We start from the raw sequence: 18,591 nt of genomic DNA on the forward strand, positions 1-18,591 counted from the left end.
TCACAATAATTCATCGAAGGTTGTGGAGGCAGCAAGTGGCTAGTTTACCATTAAGGTGATGAAATACAAAATAGTTGGAGCAACATCAGGAATCCTTTCAAAGTCTGAAGGGATGGAGATTTGGGGGGAAGAGAGAACAGAGGTATTGAAGGTAGTCAGAAAGGAGAATGAACATAAGTAAAAGCATCAGTATATTTCCACTATAATCAAAATAAACAATAAATTTTCAAATACAAAATATACATCCTACTCTGAGATACATCTCGTGTCTTGCCAAATGTTTTGACACTTACAGGGGATAGAAAGAAAATATTGTATCTAATGGGTGTTCATTATTGATCTGAGTGTACTATCTATTATTTTATCTTTTAAAGTTCCTCTAACAAACTTACAAAGCAGATATAATGCACTAGATTTAAAAGATAAAAAAAAAAAGAGGAACACAGACATAGGTGGTAAATCACTTAAACTCAACCAGCAGCAAGAACAAAATTACCACCCAAGTATGACTGATTCCACACACTGTTCACACCATGCCAGACAGCTGGACCAAAGCATGAGAAGTCTTTGAGGGTGGCACGCCCCCACAGAAAATACGATGTTGCATCAGAGACTGAATGGCTATACAAAAACAATAACCAAACGTTATTTTAGACTAAATTATATTGAGAGTTTTCAACTCTCTTGAAACTTTATGTATCTCCATATTTGTTTTACAGCATTTCTATTTCTTCTTTATTCTGCCATCAATTAAAGTATACAAGGCTAACTAGATATAGGATATTTAAAATGGGAAGTCTTTTAAAATTGAAACCTCATCCAATTCACTGAGTGAAAGTAGTATTGATTGACCTAGCCACTGGCCTTGAAAACAAACATAATGAAAGCTGTAATGAACACAAAAGAGTGATGGTGAAATAATAATAGTGACAATGCCATGAGATAAAAGATAGATTAATAGCCATGCTTCACAAAATAGGATTCTATTATGACTTGAGATGTGCTTATTATGTCTAATGATGTAGAAGCTGAAACAAGTTAAACTGAGAATGGAAGATATGTGTCGCTCCTCAACTGCATGCTATTTTGGTTTTTTAAAGATGATCTTCAAGTGATTCTATCATAAAATGCATAAATTAAAAATAAATATTTAATTAAAAAGTATATCTTGATATATTTATTTTTCTAAATATCCCTATGGGTTTCAAACTTCAATTACAGCCTTTTTAAAATATTCATATTTAAAACAGCACCATAATTTGAAATTTCCATGTGTATTAGGAAGTAACATGTTCTGCTGCAAGGCACTAAAATGTGCATTGCTAAAAAGATACATATATTTCTATACCTTTTTCCATTAAATAGTGCCAAGATGCAATTTTAAGGTACAAAATATTCAAGAATCCTTCCCAAAACATTTTTAAATTGAGCCAAAGATAGAAAGAAAAATATATTCTGTGATTTAAACATATACCTATCCAAAAATACCACCTCATTAACAGATAGATATAAATTTTTAAAGCCTTGACAATAATAATTTAAAAATCCAAGCCCAGTAGATAAATTAAAATTCACCAGTTGCAACAAATATTAATCTTATTATAAAAGCTCTTCTCTCATAGCTAGTACTTTGTGGTCAAAATCAGTGGTGTTTACGGTTGTAGGACACATCTTCACAAAGAAAACATAAATTCTACTCTGCTCTCATTTCTTTTTCCACTTTTAGCTCCAACACCAGAGTGTGAAAGTTTTATCACACCCCACCAGTTGTGAGGAAATTCACACCTTTGTGTTACTTTAAACAAACAAAAAATACAATTGGATTAATGTGTATGGAATCCATTAGGGGAAAAAAATCCTATTTACTTTTTAATCTCTATTAAATCATGATTACATTGATACTTCAAATAGAATTAGCTTTTTAAATAACAGCACTGTGCCCTGCTGTGCTTAGTTGCTCAGTCATGTCCGACTCTTTGCAACCCCGTGGACTGTAGCCCGCCAGGCTCCTCTGTCCATGGGATTCTCCAGGCAAGAATACTGGAGTGGGTTGCCATGCCCACTCCAGGGGACCTTCCCAACAAAGGGATCGAACCCAGGTGTCCCACGTTGCAGGCAGATTCTTTACCATCTGAGCCACTAGGGAAGGCCAGTAACAGCACTACCGAGATATAATTCACATGCAGTAGTTTACCCAAAGTGTATAACTCCAGGGTTTTTAGTACAGTCACAGAGTTGTACAGCCATCATCACAATTAGTTTTAGAATTTTCATTACCTCAAAAAGCAAACTCATAACCTTTAGTAGTGACCCCTTCCCATTCAGCACAACACAATCATAAATTAACTTCCTGTCCCTATGGAGTTGTCTATTCTGGATATTTCATATAAATGGAATTATACAATATGTTGCCTTTTGTGACAGGTTTCTTTCACTTAACATATTGTTTTCATGGTTCATTCATGTTAAAGCATGCATCAGTACTCTTTTAAATGCTAAATAATATTATATTAAATAAATATGCCACACTTAACCCATTCATTTGTTGATAGACACTTAGGTTATTTCCCCTTTGGACTACTATGAATAATGCTGCTATAAGTATTAATATACAAAAGTGTTCTTTTTTTTTAATGGACATACGTTTTTATTTCTCGAGTATATACCTAGTAATGAAATTGCTGGTTCATATGGTAACTTTATCTCTAACCTTTTGAGGAACTGCAAGACTTTTCCAAAGCGACAATAGCACTTTATATGCCTACTATCAGTATATGTAACTTATTCCTGGATTCAATATAAAAGGAGTCAAAAAACAAGGTTAATACAAACACATATATAGAAAGAAATTCATTGTAAGAGTTCACGTAAATTTAAAAATTAAAAAATACGCCAAGACATAAAATGCATTGTTTCTATAATCCTGCTTCCTTCCTTTATAACCCCTAACAATGTCATTCTTTTATTATAGTATGAAAGCAGTGTTTGCCCTTTACCTCTCTCAAGATTGGAGCACCCAAAATAGTACTCAGCACGTGATAAATAAAAATATTTTAAATAGAATAGATGAGTAAACTAATACATATTAGAACTAAAAATTCAGGTGCAAAAGTTATGATAGAATGGATAAGAAACAATAATATTTACAAATATTTATTCCTATGAATGTTTTGCACTTATTTCTGCCTCTGTTAGTATCATTCTTCCTCTGTTTTGGTCTTTCTTTTCATCCTTTAGGTTTTAGCTTGAATATCATCTCAAAGAAATTTTCATGTCAATCCTGTCATAATTAGTCTTCTCTATTATTCTCTATTACTGAAATATATTTTTCTTTTATAAAACCAGTCTTAAATAATAAATTCCCACATTTATTTGACTCCATGTCATCTTGGTCTCCTACCACAGTAGAAGTGCTTTTCATTTTATCTTCAGTGCCTAAGACAATCTGTGCCACACTAAGAATTCGAAATAAATAGGTAATAAATTGTTGGTTAAACAGGAGCATGGAAAAAATTGCCAATCCCTGGAGTTTCAGGAACAGCTATAGCGAAACCATAGGCAAACACAACGTTACAAGGCAATATGCCATGTTCCACTCCATTATGGCTTTCCCTCGTGACTTTTCACAGTTCCCTACAGAGAGAACTTTTACCCATCCGATGAAATAAAAGAATGAAAGTTGAAGTAGTAATGCTTATTCATCTTTGCCCTTGTTACCAAGAGAAATTTTCGAGGAAGTATCTAGCAATCTGTAATGAAAACTCAACAAGCAGAAAGCTTCTGTCACCAAATTACAAGTAAATTCTAATCTATCTGGACCTGAATAAAAGTACAGGTAAGATCTCTTCAATTTAGTCTCTAGAGTTCAGTATTTAGTCACTGGAGTTCAATATCTCAGAGTAGAGAGTCATAATTTTTTCAACCAACACTTACAGTGATTCAGAAGATCTTATGTGAAGAAACTACCCATGCAGATCTATTATTCAATATGTTCACTTGCTCTCTGTCTCTCTGACTCTCTTGTCCCAACGTCTTACGTTATCTACATTTATATTTTTACTCTGGAGAAGTGTGGCAGTTGTTGGCTGTCTACCCAATATCCATTTTCTCCTCCATATTAACAGACCAATGATTTTGTTGGATATGGCAGTGTCTTATTGACAGCCCCCCCCAATTTTTTTAATTGAAACATTTCCCTACACTCTTTTCACTTAGGGGTGACTATGTGACATAGTGCTATGGCCATCACTGGACGTCACTATGGACATTTCTGGAACCTCTGCGAAAGTGTGCTTTCCTGATAAAGGCTTCATCTCTTTCTCTGTGCCCCTTTGTACTCCCCAGAATGTATACATGTTAGCTAAGGATATAGGAGCCATCCTGCACCATGAGAAGAAGATCAAATAAACGTAAAGACATTGGCATCTCTATCTATCTCTACACTTCTGGTTACATGAGAAACCTTAAACCTTTCGTCCCTTTAAATCATTGCTGTGGGTATCTTTTCTTACTCACAACCATACTCAATCACTGAAAATAAACTTAAGAAATTTACCATTAAGAGTTGGTTTTGGAAAGGAAATCAGAAAAGGAAATTTTCAAGTTATTCAGTGAGATTTCATGCTTATATTGATATGTGATCACCCACTGAATCATATGTAGGATCATGTATAATCTGACTATATAATTATTACCCAAACCCTAATCCAGACTCCTCCAAGGGTCAAACAGTTATTTACACTAAGACATCAGACATAAATTGGAACGCTCCTGGATGAACTATGACACAGGTACCCATGTGAGACTGATGTTTTCAGTGGCCTCAAAATTTCTTTGTTTCCATTGAGAGATGCCTGAAATATAAGTCAGTTTTGACATATACATTTCTTTGCAGCTAAACCATGTCCCCAATTTAACTACTAGATTTTAAAAATCTATGTTGCAGAAACAAACTTTAAATGCACCATAAATACAGTAAGCTGTAGACTTGAAATCTCCTCAAAATGTACCACTCTGTGACCTGTCCTTGTCTGACAACTGTTCTAATTTGACCAGCTATCACTATGCTTTTTTATTTTGCTTTTTCTTGTTCTGTTCCTCAGTGCTGTCTATTTAAAATAGTGGACTTATCTTCAGACTTAGTCATAAAAATGAACTGCTTCTGTTTTTCTGCTTTACTAACTCTCTATTGCACTCCAATCTCAACTTATTGCTTACTGATTTTCCCTCTGCATTTAACATTCATAATGCCTGCTCTTTTCCCATCCCTGAAGTTTATCAAAGGCATGGCTTATAGACTTATTTTATATATATTCCCTCCAAGTGAGTTATATAAGGAGATATTTTGAAAAACGTCCCCAGAAATTGAAAAACTGGCCCATGACGGGGGTGCAGAGGGGAAGAAAAGTTGTTGTGTTCTATCTTTCGATGATTTATTCATTACAAACCCAAGAAATACGTATATACGAAGATGACAAATTCTTACGTTGGTTTTGGAGGGGAACAGGCAAGGGAAGGCAGAACTAGTAAGAGCAGAGAATCTCTTTCGGGAATCAAGCTGGCCCAGAAAGCCACAGTCAAGTCCTAACTCCACAGAACAAGGCCACTGGGAAATCCTTCAGCAGACATGACATGGAGAACATGGAACAAATGGAGCTTTAGCTTTCCTGGAAAGTATTAAAACTCTGAAAACTGGTTTGCTCCGTTGTCAGTTTATCAAGTTAAAAAAAGATGCAACCTAAACTGCTTCACACAGAAGGGTGATAACTGGCTCCTAAAACTGAAAACTTCAGTGGTAGGGCTGGCTCCAGGTATGTCTTCGTGTGCAATGTCAAAGGATGTGAACAAGACCTGGTTTGTCCATTTTTCCACCTAGAAACATTCTGTCCTCTGAATGTTGGAATCGTTCTAAGACATGATTTCTCTTTGTGTTTTGTTTTTCTAATATTATTATTATTAACCTTAAAATCTTTATTGGATTTGGTGTAAAACTGCATCTATTTTGTTTTGGTTTTTTGGCCTTGAGGAGTGTGGGATCTTAGCTTTCCGACCAGGAATTGAACCTGCACCCCCCTGCACTGTAGGGTGAAGTCTTAACCATAGGACCATCAGGGAAGTCCCTCTCCTAGTAGTTTTAAGACGCTGTAGCCCTTGATCCTTTCAGTTCTAAATTCTGTTTAAAAGCGAAAAAGGAAACTCTGCTTCAACAGATAAAGTCAAGTCTTCAGCCTGAAGTTAAGTGGCTCTAACTTAATGAGAGATACTCTGCAACCAACCTCCCATGGCCAGGGTGGCTAAATATATTAGATTAGCCAAACCAGGAATTACCACTGAAAATAAGGGTAGAATTACCCTACGTGAACTTCATGAACTGATGGTAAGAAATTGATTTAGTCTACAATGAGCATCTTATTTAATATATCTATTACTACTACTTGTAGCTGACACTGAGCACTGACTGTGTACTAGGCACAATGCTAGGGTTTTACATGCATTGTCTCATTTAATCCTTGCTACAATACTATAAAGATGGTACTTTCATTATTATCTCCATTTTATATAAAAGAAAACTGAGTCTAGAAGGTTAAGAAATCTCCCCAATGACACAAAGGAAGTAAGTTGCAGAGTTGTGATTCAAACTCAGTTTTATTTATAAAGATTTCATTTTTACATACTACTTAATACTAACTGATTCACTTATGAACTAAGAAACACAACTGAGAAATTTTGGATATATGACTACATGTTGGCCTAATGTGCCCAATGGCAAAGTAGAAAGACAAAATCTAACTTGTAGTATCATTTTCAAATGATTCAAGCAAAAGTTCTCATTAGTGCTGCTCTTAGAAGCTTAATCCTATTTTTACTTTTCATAAAAAATGCTACAGGAAATACATATGCTAATATTTACAATTAAGACTAGCCCAGGAGCTAAAGTATTAACATTTTCCAGAAATTATAAACTCTTGGAATAAATCCGATACCACTTATTACTGAAAACATCATAAGGTAAAAATGCATGCTTACCATCATTCATTCCTTACAGAAAGTATAACTAATAACCTGCTGATTCTTTCTGAAGAAAAACAACCTAATTCTAAGCAAAGCAACACGATTTCACATCATATATTCGCAAGCAACACAGCCAGATTCTTGAGCTGTGTCGATCAAAATAACCCAGTTAACATATATATATATATATACACACACACACACACATATATATATATGAGGGTTTTAAAAAAGTAGGTAAAATAAGCAATTTTCTAGGTACTATAGCCAAAAATCAACCTAGGATGAAAAAGAAATATTATAAAATTCAAGAAAACTTCAAGTATATGGGAAAAATTATGCAAATGATCTAATCTGAATATTTAACAATCTAATTGCTGGACAAGCCTCTGTGGTTTGGCTTTTGATTTCTCTCTATTCAAGCACCATTAACTTCAAAACTCTATGATTCATTTGGCATTAATGGCTAAGGTGTTCCCCCTTTCTCTCCCCATCTCTCCTTCAATATTAGATTTTTCAGAGACACCATTAACCAAGAAATATTTCTGCATATTCAAATTTCAAAACACTCCATGAGGAAGTCAGCTGATGGAGAAACTCAAATTCCAGAGTGGGTAACTATTTTGTACCTATATTCTAGATGCAAGCATGGGTGTGTGTGCTTGGTTGCTCTTGTGACCCCAAGGACTATTGCATGCCAGGCTCCTCTGTCCATGGGATTTCCCAGGCATGAATACTGAAGTGAGTTGCCATTTCCTTCTCCAGGAGATCTTCCAAACTCAGAGATGGAACCTGCATCTCCTGCATTTCCTGCATTGGCAGGCAGATTTTTTACCACTGCACCACCTGGGAAGTCCTATGGTATATATAAATATATATTAAATATGATCACTGACTCCAAGGAACTTGCATCAGAGTTAATAGATAGGGCATGAAAATAATTCCAACAAAAGAAAGAAAGGAAATATACAGATGAATGTCCTACTAAAGTGTAAAATGTGGGAGTTATTTTTGGCTGCAGAAAATGAGAAAATTTTTATTTATCCTCAGTGATGGGAAACTTTGGACATTTATGATAGTGGGGAAGAAAAGAAACTAGAGGTGTAAAATAAAAAAATCCTACGGCCATTTTGTGGGCATAAAGCAGTCTTCTTCCAATAACTTTCAATATCAGCTTTCTCTTTTCTTCTTCCTCAGAGACCCCTTCTATATTTCTCAGTAACTTTTGACTCAGTTTTTCAATGTAAAGTCAGCATCATATTGCAATCTCAACATTGCTCTTGCTGAAGCATCAGATTTAGGTATGAATTCTAAAGGCAGTGCCAAGAATTATGCTTTTGACATTATGCTGTAACAGTATGGAGTCACACATCTTTAATTGCAACAGCAAATAGGATAAGCAATGTTGATTTTAAAAATAAACATTAAAATATATAAACAACAAGGGCCTACTGTTTACCGCAGGGCAGGGAACTATATTCAATATTTTGTAATAATAATATATTAACTAAGGCATTATTTACAATAGCCATGATATAGAAACAACCTGTGTCGATCAATAGATGAATGTATAAAAAAGATGTATATATACATATGTATGTATGTATCTATCTATCTATATATATATATATACACACATATATATACATAATACATACATACATATGGGAGCTTCCCAGGTGGCTAGTGGGAAAGAATCACCTGCCAATGCAGAAGACATAAGAGACACAGGTTCGATCCCTGGTTTGGGAAGATCTCTCGAAGACGGAAATGGCAACCCACTCCAGTATTCTTGCTGAAGCATCAGATTTAGCTATTCCTATTTCCATTTAGGATCTCCCATGCCTGGGAAATCCCATGTACAAAGCAGCCCAGCAGGCTACAGCCCATGGAGTCACAGAGAGTTGGATATGACTGAGCAACTGAGTGTGTGTGTCCACCCACACACACACACACACACACACATACACAAACACACAGACACACACACATATATATAATGGAACATTTAAAAGAAAAAGAAATTATTCCATTTGCAACAACATGGTTGAGTCTGGAAAGTATTACACTAAGTGAAATAAGCCAGATATAGACATATACTATATGATCTCACATATTTGTGCAATCTATTACACAAAACAAACAACCAAAACAAAATGAAAACAGATCACAGATACAGAGAACAAACTGGTAGTTGTCAGATGGGAGGGGGTTGTAGGATTGGGCAAAATAAGTGAACGGATGAAGAGGTATAAGATTTTAATTACAGAATAAGTAAGACCCGGAGTTGTAATATATAGCATAAGGAATATGATCAATAATATTGTAATAACCGTATGGAGACAAGTGGTTACTAGACTTACCATGGTGATTATTTCTAAGGTATGTGAATTTCTAATCACTATGTAGATCATCTGAAACTAATGTAATATTGTACATAAACTGTATTTTTTAAAATGCTGCTACTATTTTAAACAAGATGCAATGACAGACACAGCCTCCTAATGAGAGAGATAAGACCAAGCCATACTCTTGCCCAGGCCCCCTTTCCTAACCTAGGGTTGGAGTCGTGAAATGCCTCTTAAAATCTTATTCTAAACTAAGGCCACTGGAGGTTCGATTTGTTGTTGTTGCTATTTTGTTGCTAAGTCATGTCAGACTCTTTGCAACTCCATGGGCTATAGCGTGCCAGGATCCTTTGTTCATGAAATTCTCCAGGCAAGAATACTGGAGTGGGTTGCCATTTTCTTCTCCAGGAGATCTTCTCGACACAAGAATTGAACCCACTTCTCCGTCTCCAGCATTGGCAGGCAAATTCTTTACCATTTAGCCACCTGTGAAGCCCCAGAGGCTACACAGAAGCAACCAAATATATGGTGGAAATTGAGGGCAGACTTAAAAGGAAGATAATTATGAAGAAAGAAAAACAAAGAGAAATGGGCCTGCAGAACAAAATTCAAACACATGCAGAACTAACTCTAAATTCTAATATAATCTGAATCTTATTCTAAAATTGACGCTAACAAAATCATCGATTGAAACATGAATTCATTACAAAAGCAATTAACTTTATGAAAAAGTCTAATAAGTATTATAAGAATTATAAGTATTCAAATAAGTATTATAAGAATGCTCAGAGACATAAATGAGTTAATAACTTTCTGTAAAAAGAGCTACATAGTAAAAATAGAAATCATTCAAGATCAGGTAGATATGGAATGGAAACAATTAGACATCCAAAAATTTAAAGCACAGTGACTGAAATCACAAAATAGTTGGCATCATTTCTAGAGTAGATAAATTTCCAGGTTTCTAGTGAAAGTCATTTAAATACTATCAGCACAAAAGACTGGAAATTATAACAGAAATAAAATGTATATGGGAAGTGTCAAAACCTTCCAAAATTAAAGAAGTCTGATTCTTTGGATTGAAAGTGATTCTGAATTTCTAACAACTTAATATAGATTTACAACTAGACATTATAGTGAATTTGCAGAACATGAAGTATAAAGAGCAAAAATTTCTTTAATTTTCCACATAGATCATCTACAAAGAAGAGAATATTAAACTGACAGCAATCTTCTTACAGTCAACAACAGATGGCAGGAAATCAATGGAATATAATTTTCAAAGTGTTGGGAAAAATATAGGTCTACTAAAAACTTTGTAACTATCTGAACTATAATTCAAGACTGAAAGTAAAGTATTTTCACAGGTACTAGAAATAAAGGAAATTCACAGTCTATAGACCGACAAACAGAAAAGGATTTTTTTTAGAAGGAAAGTAAACTCAGAAGGACCAAATTTGATACACAAGAAAACTAAACCTATGTGCACAGAAATTACTTTAAAGATTCACAAATTTAACTTTTACTATAGAATAATAACTGTGAATATTTTAGTTTAAAGTGTAAATAATCTAATTCCTGACAAGGATGGTAGTATTTACTAGGGAAGAAAACATACCAAGGTCTATCAGCTGTTTAGAAGGACAGAAATAAATATATTTTATTATTCAGCAAACTATTTATGTACGATAAAATATATAAATCCTTAAAAGACTAGGATTATAACCTACATTTACAAACTAGCAGAAGAATACAGATAGAATAAGAAAATATTTTAATAATGTGAGAAAATAAAATAGAAGCAAAAAGTGCAAACTACAAGGGTGAAAGCAAATCCAGATGCATCAACAATCTGATTAAATGCTTATGTATTAAAATCACCTATTAAAATAAAGACTTTCAGAATGGATTCTAAAACTTTAGCTCTATGCTACCTGATAGTCCATTGTAGTAAAGTAATAGTCCTTGATAGTAAAGTAGTAGCCTTTACTACTCTCTCTTTTGTCTTGTGATAAAGGAGCAGGGGAATCAGAAGTAGCAAGGGAATTAATTCCAAGCTTAACTATGAATACAGACAAGGTAAATGACACCACATGCATGATACCATTTGAGAATTCCTCTTGGATTCTAACTGAGCTTCTTTAGGATCTCTAGGGTTTGCTCTCAAAAACACCTCATCAGTGCCCCCCCCGCCTCAAATTCCAGTAATGGCCCTTATTGGTATGCTCAGCTATATTGTTTACCATAAAGTAGGAAACTGCTTTTCAAATAACTTCAAGCCTTAATATATACCAAAAGCACCTCAAGAAAGCCTGTAACAGCCTGTTTTTAACTCACTGCAAGGCTCCTGGCCATGCTAGTGCCCTCTTGCTGAGACATGCTGCACACACAGGAAGGAAAACAAGTATGATGAAGCCTCGATACCCAATTCTCTTTCAGGTGTGCTTCTCCCAATACTGGCCCCCTTTCGTCCTGTCCCTGGAGGAGGGAATGGCAACCCACTCCAGTACTCTTGCCTGGAGAATCCCATGGACAGAGGAGCCTGGCGGGCTTCAGTCCATAGGGTCACAAAGAGTTGGACACGACTGTATGACTACCACCACTTCGTCCTTTAACAAGGGGACTAACAGTAGGAAAAGCTGGTATAAAATTAAAAACCAGCATTTCCTACTATTAGTCCTATCTAGAGAGTGATTTTGAAAGTAGGAAGCCTGATGCCCTATGTCAGCGATGCCATGCTTATAATTAAGAATATTGTTCCAGTAGCCTAGCAGTACCACACAGGAAAAAAGTTGCAAATGCTTGGCATGAGGCAAATTTAAGCGCAGAAGAAAACTGAAACTCTAGGTACCCAAATCAGGTAACTCAACAGGTGATTATTGGTTTTACTAAGGTGTTCAATCGATTACTAAAAAGCACCTACTGTAACATTCTCTAGTCAAAAATTTCTTAAAATCTCTCCTATGGGATCCCTGTATTTTAAGCCTAGCTCTTAGCAACAAAGATAGAAAAAATGCTTCTCTGAAAGTGCTGCCACATATGAAGTACAGGTATGTCATGCTGAATATTCAAGCGTCTCTCCCAGGAACTTTGGGATTGCATCCAACAACAGTGACCCCTCCCAGTCCCCACCCTCTTCACACACACACACACACACACACACACACACACACACACACACACACACACACGCTCCTACACAGCTGCCACATGCTACAATACCACTGTCAGACAATACTTTATATTTTTCTTCTTCCCAGACCTTTGGAAATGACTTCTGGTTCAGAAATCTGAACTCTAAAGTTTGTGTGGAATTACAACCTGAATTATGATCTTTTAAATAAATATAAAAATGAATAACAACCTTCTAAATAGAGACATAAATATGGTCTACCTTCAGGTGTTCACTTGATGACTGATTAAATTCTTAAATGAATAGTATCCTAAGATCACCCAAATGTTTTAGCTTGTAATACATTCAAAAAAAATTTTTTTCAAGTTTCACTAACTGGAGTCATTCAAAACAAAACCTGCTAACTTTTTTTTCTAATTTTAATTCTCACATTTAAAATACAGACTCACAATAATTGGACATTAGGAAATGTTAGAATTATGACACATTAAGAATGAAAGCCCATTGTTTTAACCAAAAAATGTATTTAACTTTAAGAATTATTTTGAGTAGAACTATTGAAAAAATGTGCATTTACACATCTGGTATATAAATGCATATTCAGATATGAACCTGTTCAGGAGTAAAATAGCAACTTTAAGAATGTTAATAAGAATGACAGGTGGAAGCAAGCATAGGGTACCAGAGATTCATCTGACTATGGAAAATGTCTAATAAAAGCTGTTTAATAATTAACTGAGAATCTAGTAGGCATAAGTGAACTTCCTGAATAACTTTGTCTATTTACTGAGATCACAGACAGAAAGGTGGAAATCTGTGGCCATGGTTTTCAAGGATAGTTCTTCTGAAATATGTAATTTCCTTATGACAGAACAGGAATTATATGCACACACAAGATTCAGTGCAGTGTACTGTCTCAGTGCATAAATTACTCTCTTGAGAGTGAGGTTATTAACTGCTTTCAAATATGCCAGGGCTCATAATGTAGCTACTGAGGCTACCTAATTTTAACAGTTTTAAATTTAAGAGAGATGTTTGACAGCCTGAGGCCTAATACCCTCATTTTGAAGGTTTGGAAATTAAGTCAAAGAGAAGAGATAACTTTCCCAAAGGAATACTGTAGCCAAAATGCAAATTAAACTCAAATATCTCAGCCCCTAATCCAAAGCTCATTTCATCAATTCTCCACTTATCTGAGGAATCTGATACATTAGGTACTACACAGTTTTGTTAAATACAAACAAAAACACAGTCTATTCTGAAAGGTTTTTTCTCCACAATAAACCAGAGAAGATTCCCAGACAAATTCAAGAATTCAGCTTCCTAAACTATCCACTGTGCTTGAAAGAGAGGTAACAGCGTAAAGGAAAAAGGTAAAATTCACAAGATTATCCTCTAGAAGTATAAACTAGAAAAAGAGACTTTATATCACAGGAAGAGTTGCTAGTTCTTTCTCAACAAAGCATGATCATTTAACATTATAAATTATAAAATCTGTATAATAACACTGACACACTGGGTCAGAAAATATAAAATGGCTTCAACTTGTAATTTTTCTCCCTCAAATATGGTTACTTCATTACCTCTCAGTGCCAGTTTCTGTGTGTGCGCGCACACACACACAGACACACACGTGCACAAACACCAAGGTACTTACTGAGCTGTAGAGATAGCCTTCCCCATTCATGGCCACATAGAGGCTGGCCTTCACCCCTTGGATGGCCACCACACGCAGGCCCACAGGGATTAGATTGAAGAGGGCTAGAGGGCAAAAAGAGAGGAAAAGATCAATGACCTTTTGAATATATCATCTTGCTTCTTAAAATGACTGTTTTGAGGATTAAAATCTATGAACTGATATTAGTTGGTGGGAGATTCTGAGAGTGAGGAGAACTGGCCTCTTGTTTCTGCAGCATGACTAATTATTAACACTCTGTGACTTTAGGTAAATCACATAAACTCATCTGTAATAAAGGGATTAGACTAGAAGGACTCCAAGAGCCCCTCATGGATCTGAGAGTCCAGGATCTCCACTCTACGAAATGAACATACACTCAAATAGTATAAGATGATTTTTTCTAACAAACAAATAATTTGAACCAAAAAATTCTTAACAGAAGAAAACACATTTCGAATCATAATTAAAAACAAAATGTGATCTTCATAACATATGCCAAAGTTTCTCTTCCCTGTGGTCCTGAACACTGTCTTAAACACACAAGATGAAAACAAAAACCACTGGCTTATACTTAACTATGCTAGAAATGGAACAGTTCTCTTTATTTTTCAGTTTTTACATATAAATGTAGATAGATGGATCAATGATTGCTAGATAGCTTTAGCTCTGATGGAGATACTGTATATCAAATATATACATATATGTCCATATTTATGCACAAAACCATTAAAAATCAACTTCATAAATTTAATTCAATATCCTAAGATAAAATGAGAATATGTTTGTAGTCTTTCAATATTTGTGTTGTCCACTACTGAAAATATTCAGCAGTCTACTTGTCTACTTGGAGAAGGTACATAAATATCAGAAAGAAAATAAATAAGATAATCTAATTCCTTCAAAAGTGTACTTCTATAAATTATATATCCCTATATAGCACTATTTTAGTTAACACTGATAACTACAAAATGAGCATAAGCATAAAACATCTCTATCCTGAAAGAATTCATATTACCTAAAGGAGGAAAGCAATCATATAGCTAGGCTGTATAGACGGCAACATGAACATGAATGAAATATTTATAACAACTAAATATTTCTAACATAAGAGATTAGCCCTGTAGTTCACTTTAACATCCTGCCTTGGTTAGAAGTTCTTATCTATCTTTTCTACTGCTAAAATTCCCATCAGTTCTGGTCTCAGTTTTGAATATAAGATATATATATATATATATGTATATTTTCTGGGGTTCTCTCAACATGGAATAGTAAGCCAAACATACACGCACACACAAGACACAGACACAGACACACAGACACAGACACATACACAGTATTTGGCTTTTAGTCAAATGTCCAACTGATAGTTGTAAAGGATCAAGCCTAAGACCACAAGTTTAATATAGCAGTATTCAATTCCTAGATATTTGACATCAGACCAGTCTCTTTGCCTCTTTGAATCTTTTTCCTCATCTGTCATGAAAGCTGAGACTAAATCTTAGCAGATGCTTAAGAATTAATTGTTACTGCAATTTGAATCTGGACTTGTTTTTGTTCCTCCCATGTTCTTACAATTGTCCTTGTGTTACTGAAATGAGAAGTAGTATAAGACCTTATAGTCTAGCTGGGGAAAGAAAGCTAAGGCATATGGAATAATCTGATACAGTGTATAATGTATTTCTATAATCAAATGTAACATATGCATTCTCTCTCTATATATATATATATTCTCTATGTACAGAAGTTCAGGGAAGTGGAAGATCTGCCATCTAAAGTGTTCAAGAAATGTCTCACACAGAAGAGGAGACCCAAGTTGACACGTAAAGAAGGGGCAGAAGCTGAGTAAGCGAAGATCAGAAACATTATAGTAGGGCAGGAAGTAAGAGTTTCTGCAGGGTAGTGTATGCATACAGGAAGGGACTAGCAGATTGAAGGACTTGATTCTACTGGGGAGGAATGGGCAAGAACACCATGGAGATAAAGTAGGGAGAAATACCTGAGAGTCTGTCACTCCTATCTTAGAGATCTAGATTTTACCAAATGGGGAACAAGAAGTGTGGTGTATAAACATTAAAGCAGCAACACAGATTACAAAACAGTGGGAGAGATCCATAGACAGAGTGGTTTCTAAACTCATCACTCAGAAGCTGTGTGCCTTGGAGCCCTTTGTTTAATCTCTCTGCTTTAGTTTTCCTGTCTGTAAAATGGGCATAATAATTCTTAATGCGCAGAATTGAGAGAAGGATCAAATGCACTATCACGTCCTTGAAATAAACAGAGATGTGTTCTCTCTATTAAAGAGTTGTCATTGACATATGATTCTTCTGCTTGTCAAATAAGGTAACCATAAGGTCTGATATAAATTGCCATATCACCTGACCTATATCTACTCAGCTTATATTCAGACGATCGCTTACCACTTTTAAAATAATACTTTATTTTTGTGCAACACAATTTTCAAAGCACTGATGAATTCATCATTGTATTTGACCCTCAACACTCAACACGATGAACAATTTAGGACAGAATGATTAGCCTAATTTTTAGAAGAGCAAACAGGTTCAGAGAGGTAATCCTGGTGGAAATGCAACTGAACAAAGGTTTTCTGGCTCTCCAATGTGGTTATCTGTCCCAAATATCCCATTTCCTCCTCCTTCCCTTTTAAGTTTAATTTCCCCCAATAGCCATTCTCACCTTCTCGAAAATAATACATAATTCAGCTAAATTTCCATACATAGCCTGTGTCTAACTGTGGCAATGGATCAGTACTGGCCAATGAGATGTAGGCAGAAATGTCTTTGTACTCTTGAATATCCTTTTCTTCAAGACAACTGTCCTTTGTCCTCTCCTACCATTTTCCCTATTGCTGTTTGGATGGAGATGAGGTTAGGGTTGCTGGATTATCTCAGGCCATGAAAACAAGGGATGCCCCCTGAGAGGGTGATGACAAGTGAACTGTAAAGAGTTGGGCCCCTGAGGACTTTGTGGAGCAATGGCACCAGTCCAGCTTTCAATTACGCAGGTCTGGCTTTTATGTGAGAAAAATAAGTCCTTGTTACTTTAGTCTGTGCAACCTACTTTAGTTACTTTAGTCTGAGCCAAACCTACTTCTAACTGATTGACACTGGGAACAAAAGTAGAGTCAACACATGAGGTATGAACTATACTTACACACTGTAAATAAATGCAACCACTGGAAAATAACAAGTTCAATACTGATACTTATGAAAAAAAGTAATGAAATCCAAAATTGTGCATAATGTCTTTCTAAAGTAAAGATTTCCCAGGGCAAATGTGAAGGACGTTGGTTCATTTAGCTAAAACAGGATTAAAAAAGCAACTATAAAGCTTTTCCTATCTGAGGGGAGTGAGAAAACTGCCAAAGCAAGACAGAGACAAAAACAAGAAACTTGTGTGAAAGTTTTATACGAACCATAAGGTGATAATGGCTTTTAGATGGTATGCTTTGGGAGATTTAGCAAGTTCATTAAAAACAAAATCAGTAAACAATCTGGAATGAGAGTTTTTAGTGGTAAAAGCTAAAAGCTATTCTCTTTGGGAGGGTCTGCATCTGCCTCTTAAAATCTTGAAGAATGGCAAATGACTTACTCTGATCTATTATTTATCTTCCACACAGCACTCTGGCTCCAGCCCTTTGTTACTTAGTGACAATCCCTCCTGTATCTCCAGTCTTCCTTTCCATTCTCAAAGAGCAACTGGGCCACACCATGCTTCCAAGTCCCTTCCCTCCACTCACGCCACTTCCCTGCTGTCAGTTCCCTACTTGATTCCTCAAGTGACTATTCATCATCTACAGGACAGATCCAAAGCCTTTACTCTGACCCTCAATGCCCTTTACCACCTGACTGTAAACCACACTTCCCGTTTATCACCTGCAACTTGTTCCATTCATCATAAGCAGTTTCACAGAGCTTTTTGCCATGTCCTAAGTGTCCCCTTGATCTTAATTAAACTAGATTGGATTTATGGTTCTTTTGCCCTCTCCTTTTGGAAGATAGGTTTTTGGAAACCCTATCTCCCCTATTTAACTGGACCATAAGTCTTATCCAAACCCTTGAGAGATAAGCTTCCTTTTCCATAATTATTCATTTCATGGGCATATCTCTGCAATGGTTTTTGGAACACAGTAATAGAGTTATTTGCTTACACATCTGTCTCCTTCCTTAAGGACCCTTGAGGGTAAGTCTATGCAATGTCTACCCCAGTTCTATGTACTTATTTTCAGTAAATATTATTAAGTATAAGAGTCATGAAAAGACATTACTTCTAGGAACGTATAAAGAAAAGTTGCTTTTTAAGATGGAAAGGAAATTAAAAACTTAAAACATCTCTGCTCAATATTCAAGGTTATTTATATATAACCTATATTTCTGCTCTACTGCACTACTCATTCTAATATA

At 35.5% G+C, this 18,591-nt stretch overlaps 1 protein-coding gene across 7 annotated transcripts in view; it reads right to left on the reverse strand.

Moving 5' to 3' along the window:
* FGF12 (fibroblast growth factor 12) overlaps positions 1–18,591 on the reverse strand; it is a 577,758-nt gene that overhangs the window by 174,100 nt on the left and 385,067 nt on the right. For all 7 annotated transcript variants that reach the window (XM_081537444.1, XM_081537439.1, XM_081537450.1 and 4 more), the window contains one exon: positions 14,150–14,253. In XM_081537444.1, the coding sequence (XP_081393570.1) occupies positions 14,150–14,253 (104 nt within the window). The remainder of the gene's footprint in view (positions 1–14,149; positions 14,254–18,591) is intronic.

The sequence above is a fragment of the Giraffa tippelskirchi genome, chromosome 2 (genome assembly GCF_054371585.1).
Source record: "Giraffa tippelskirchi isolate mGirTip1 chromosome 2, T2T-mGirTip1v1.2.pri, whole genome shotgun sequence".
Taxonomy (NCBI): Eukaryota; Metazoa; Chordata; class Mammalia; order Artiodactyla; family Giraffidae; genus Giraffa; species Giraffa tippelskirchi.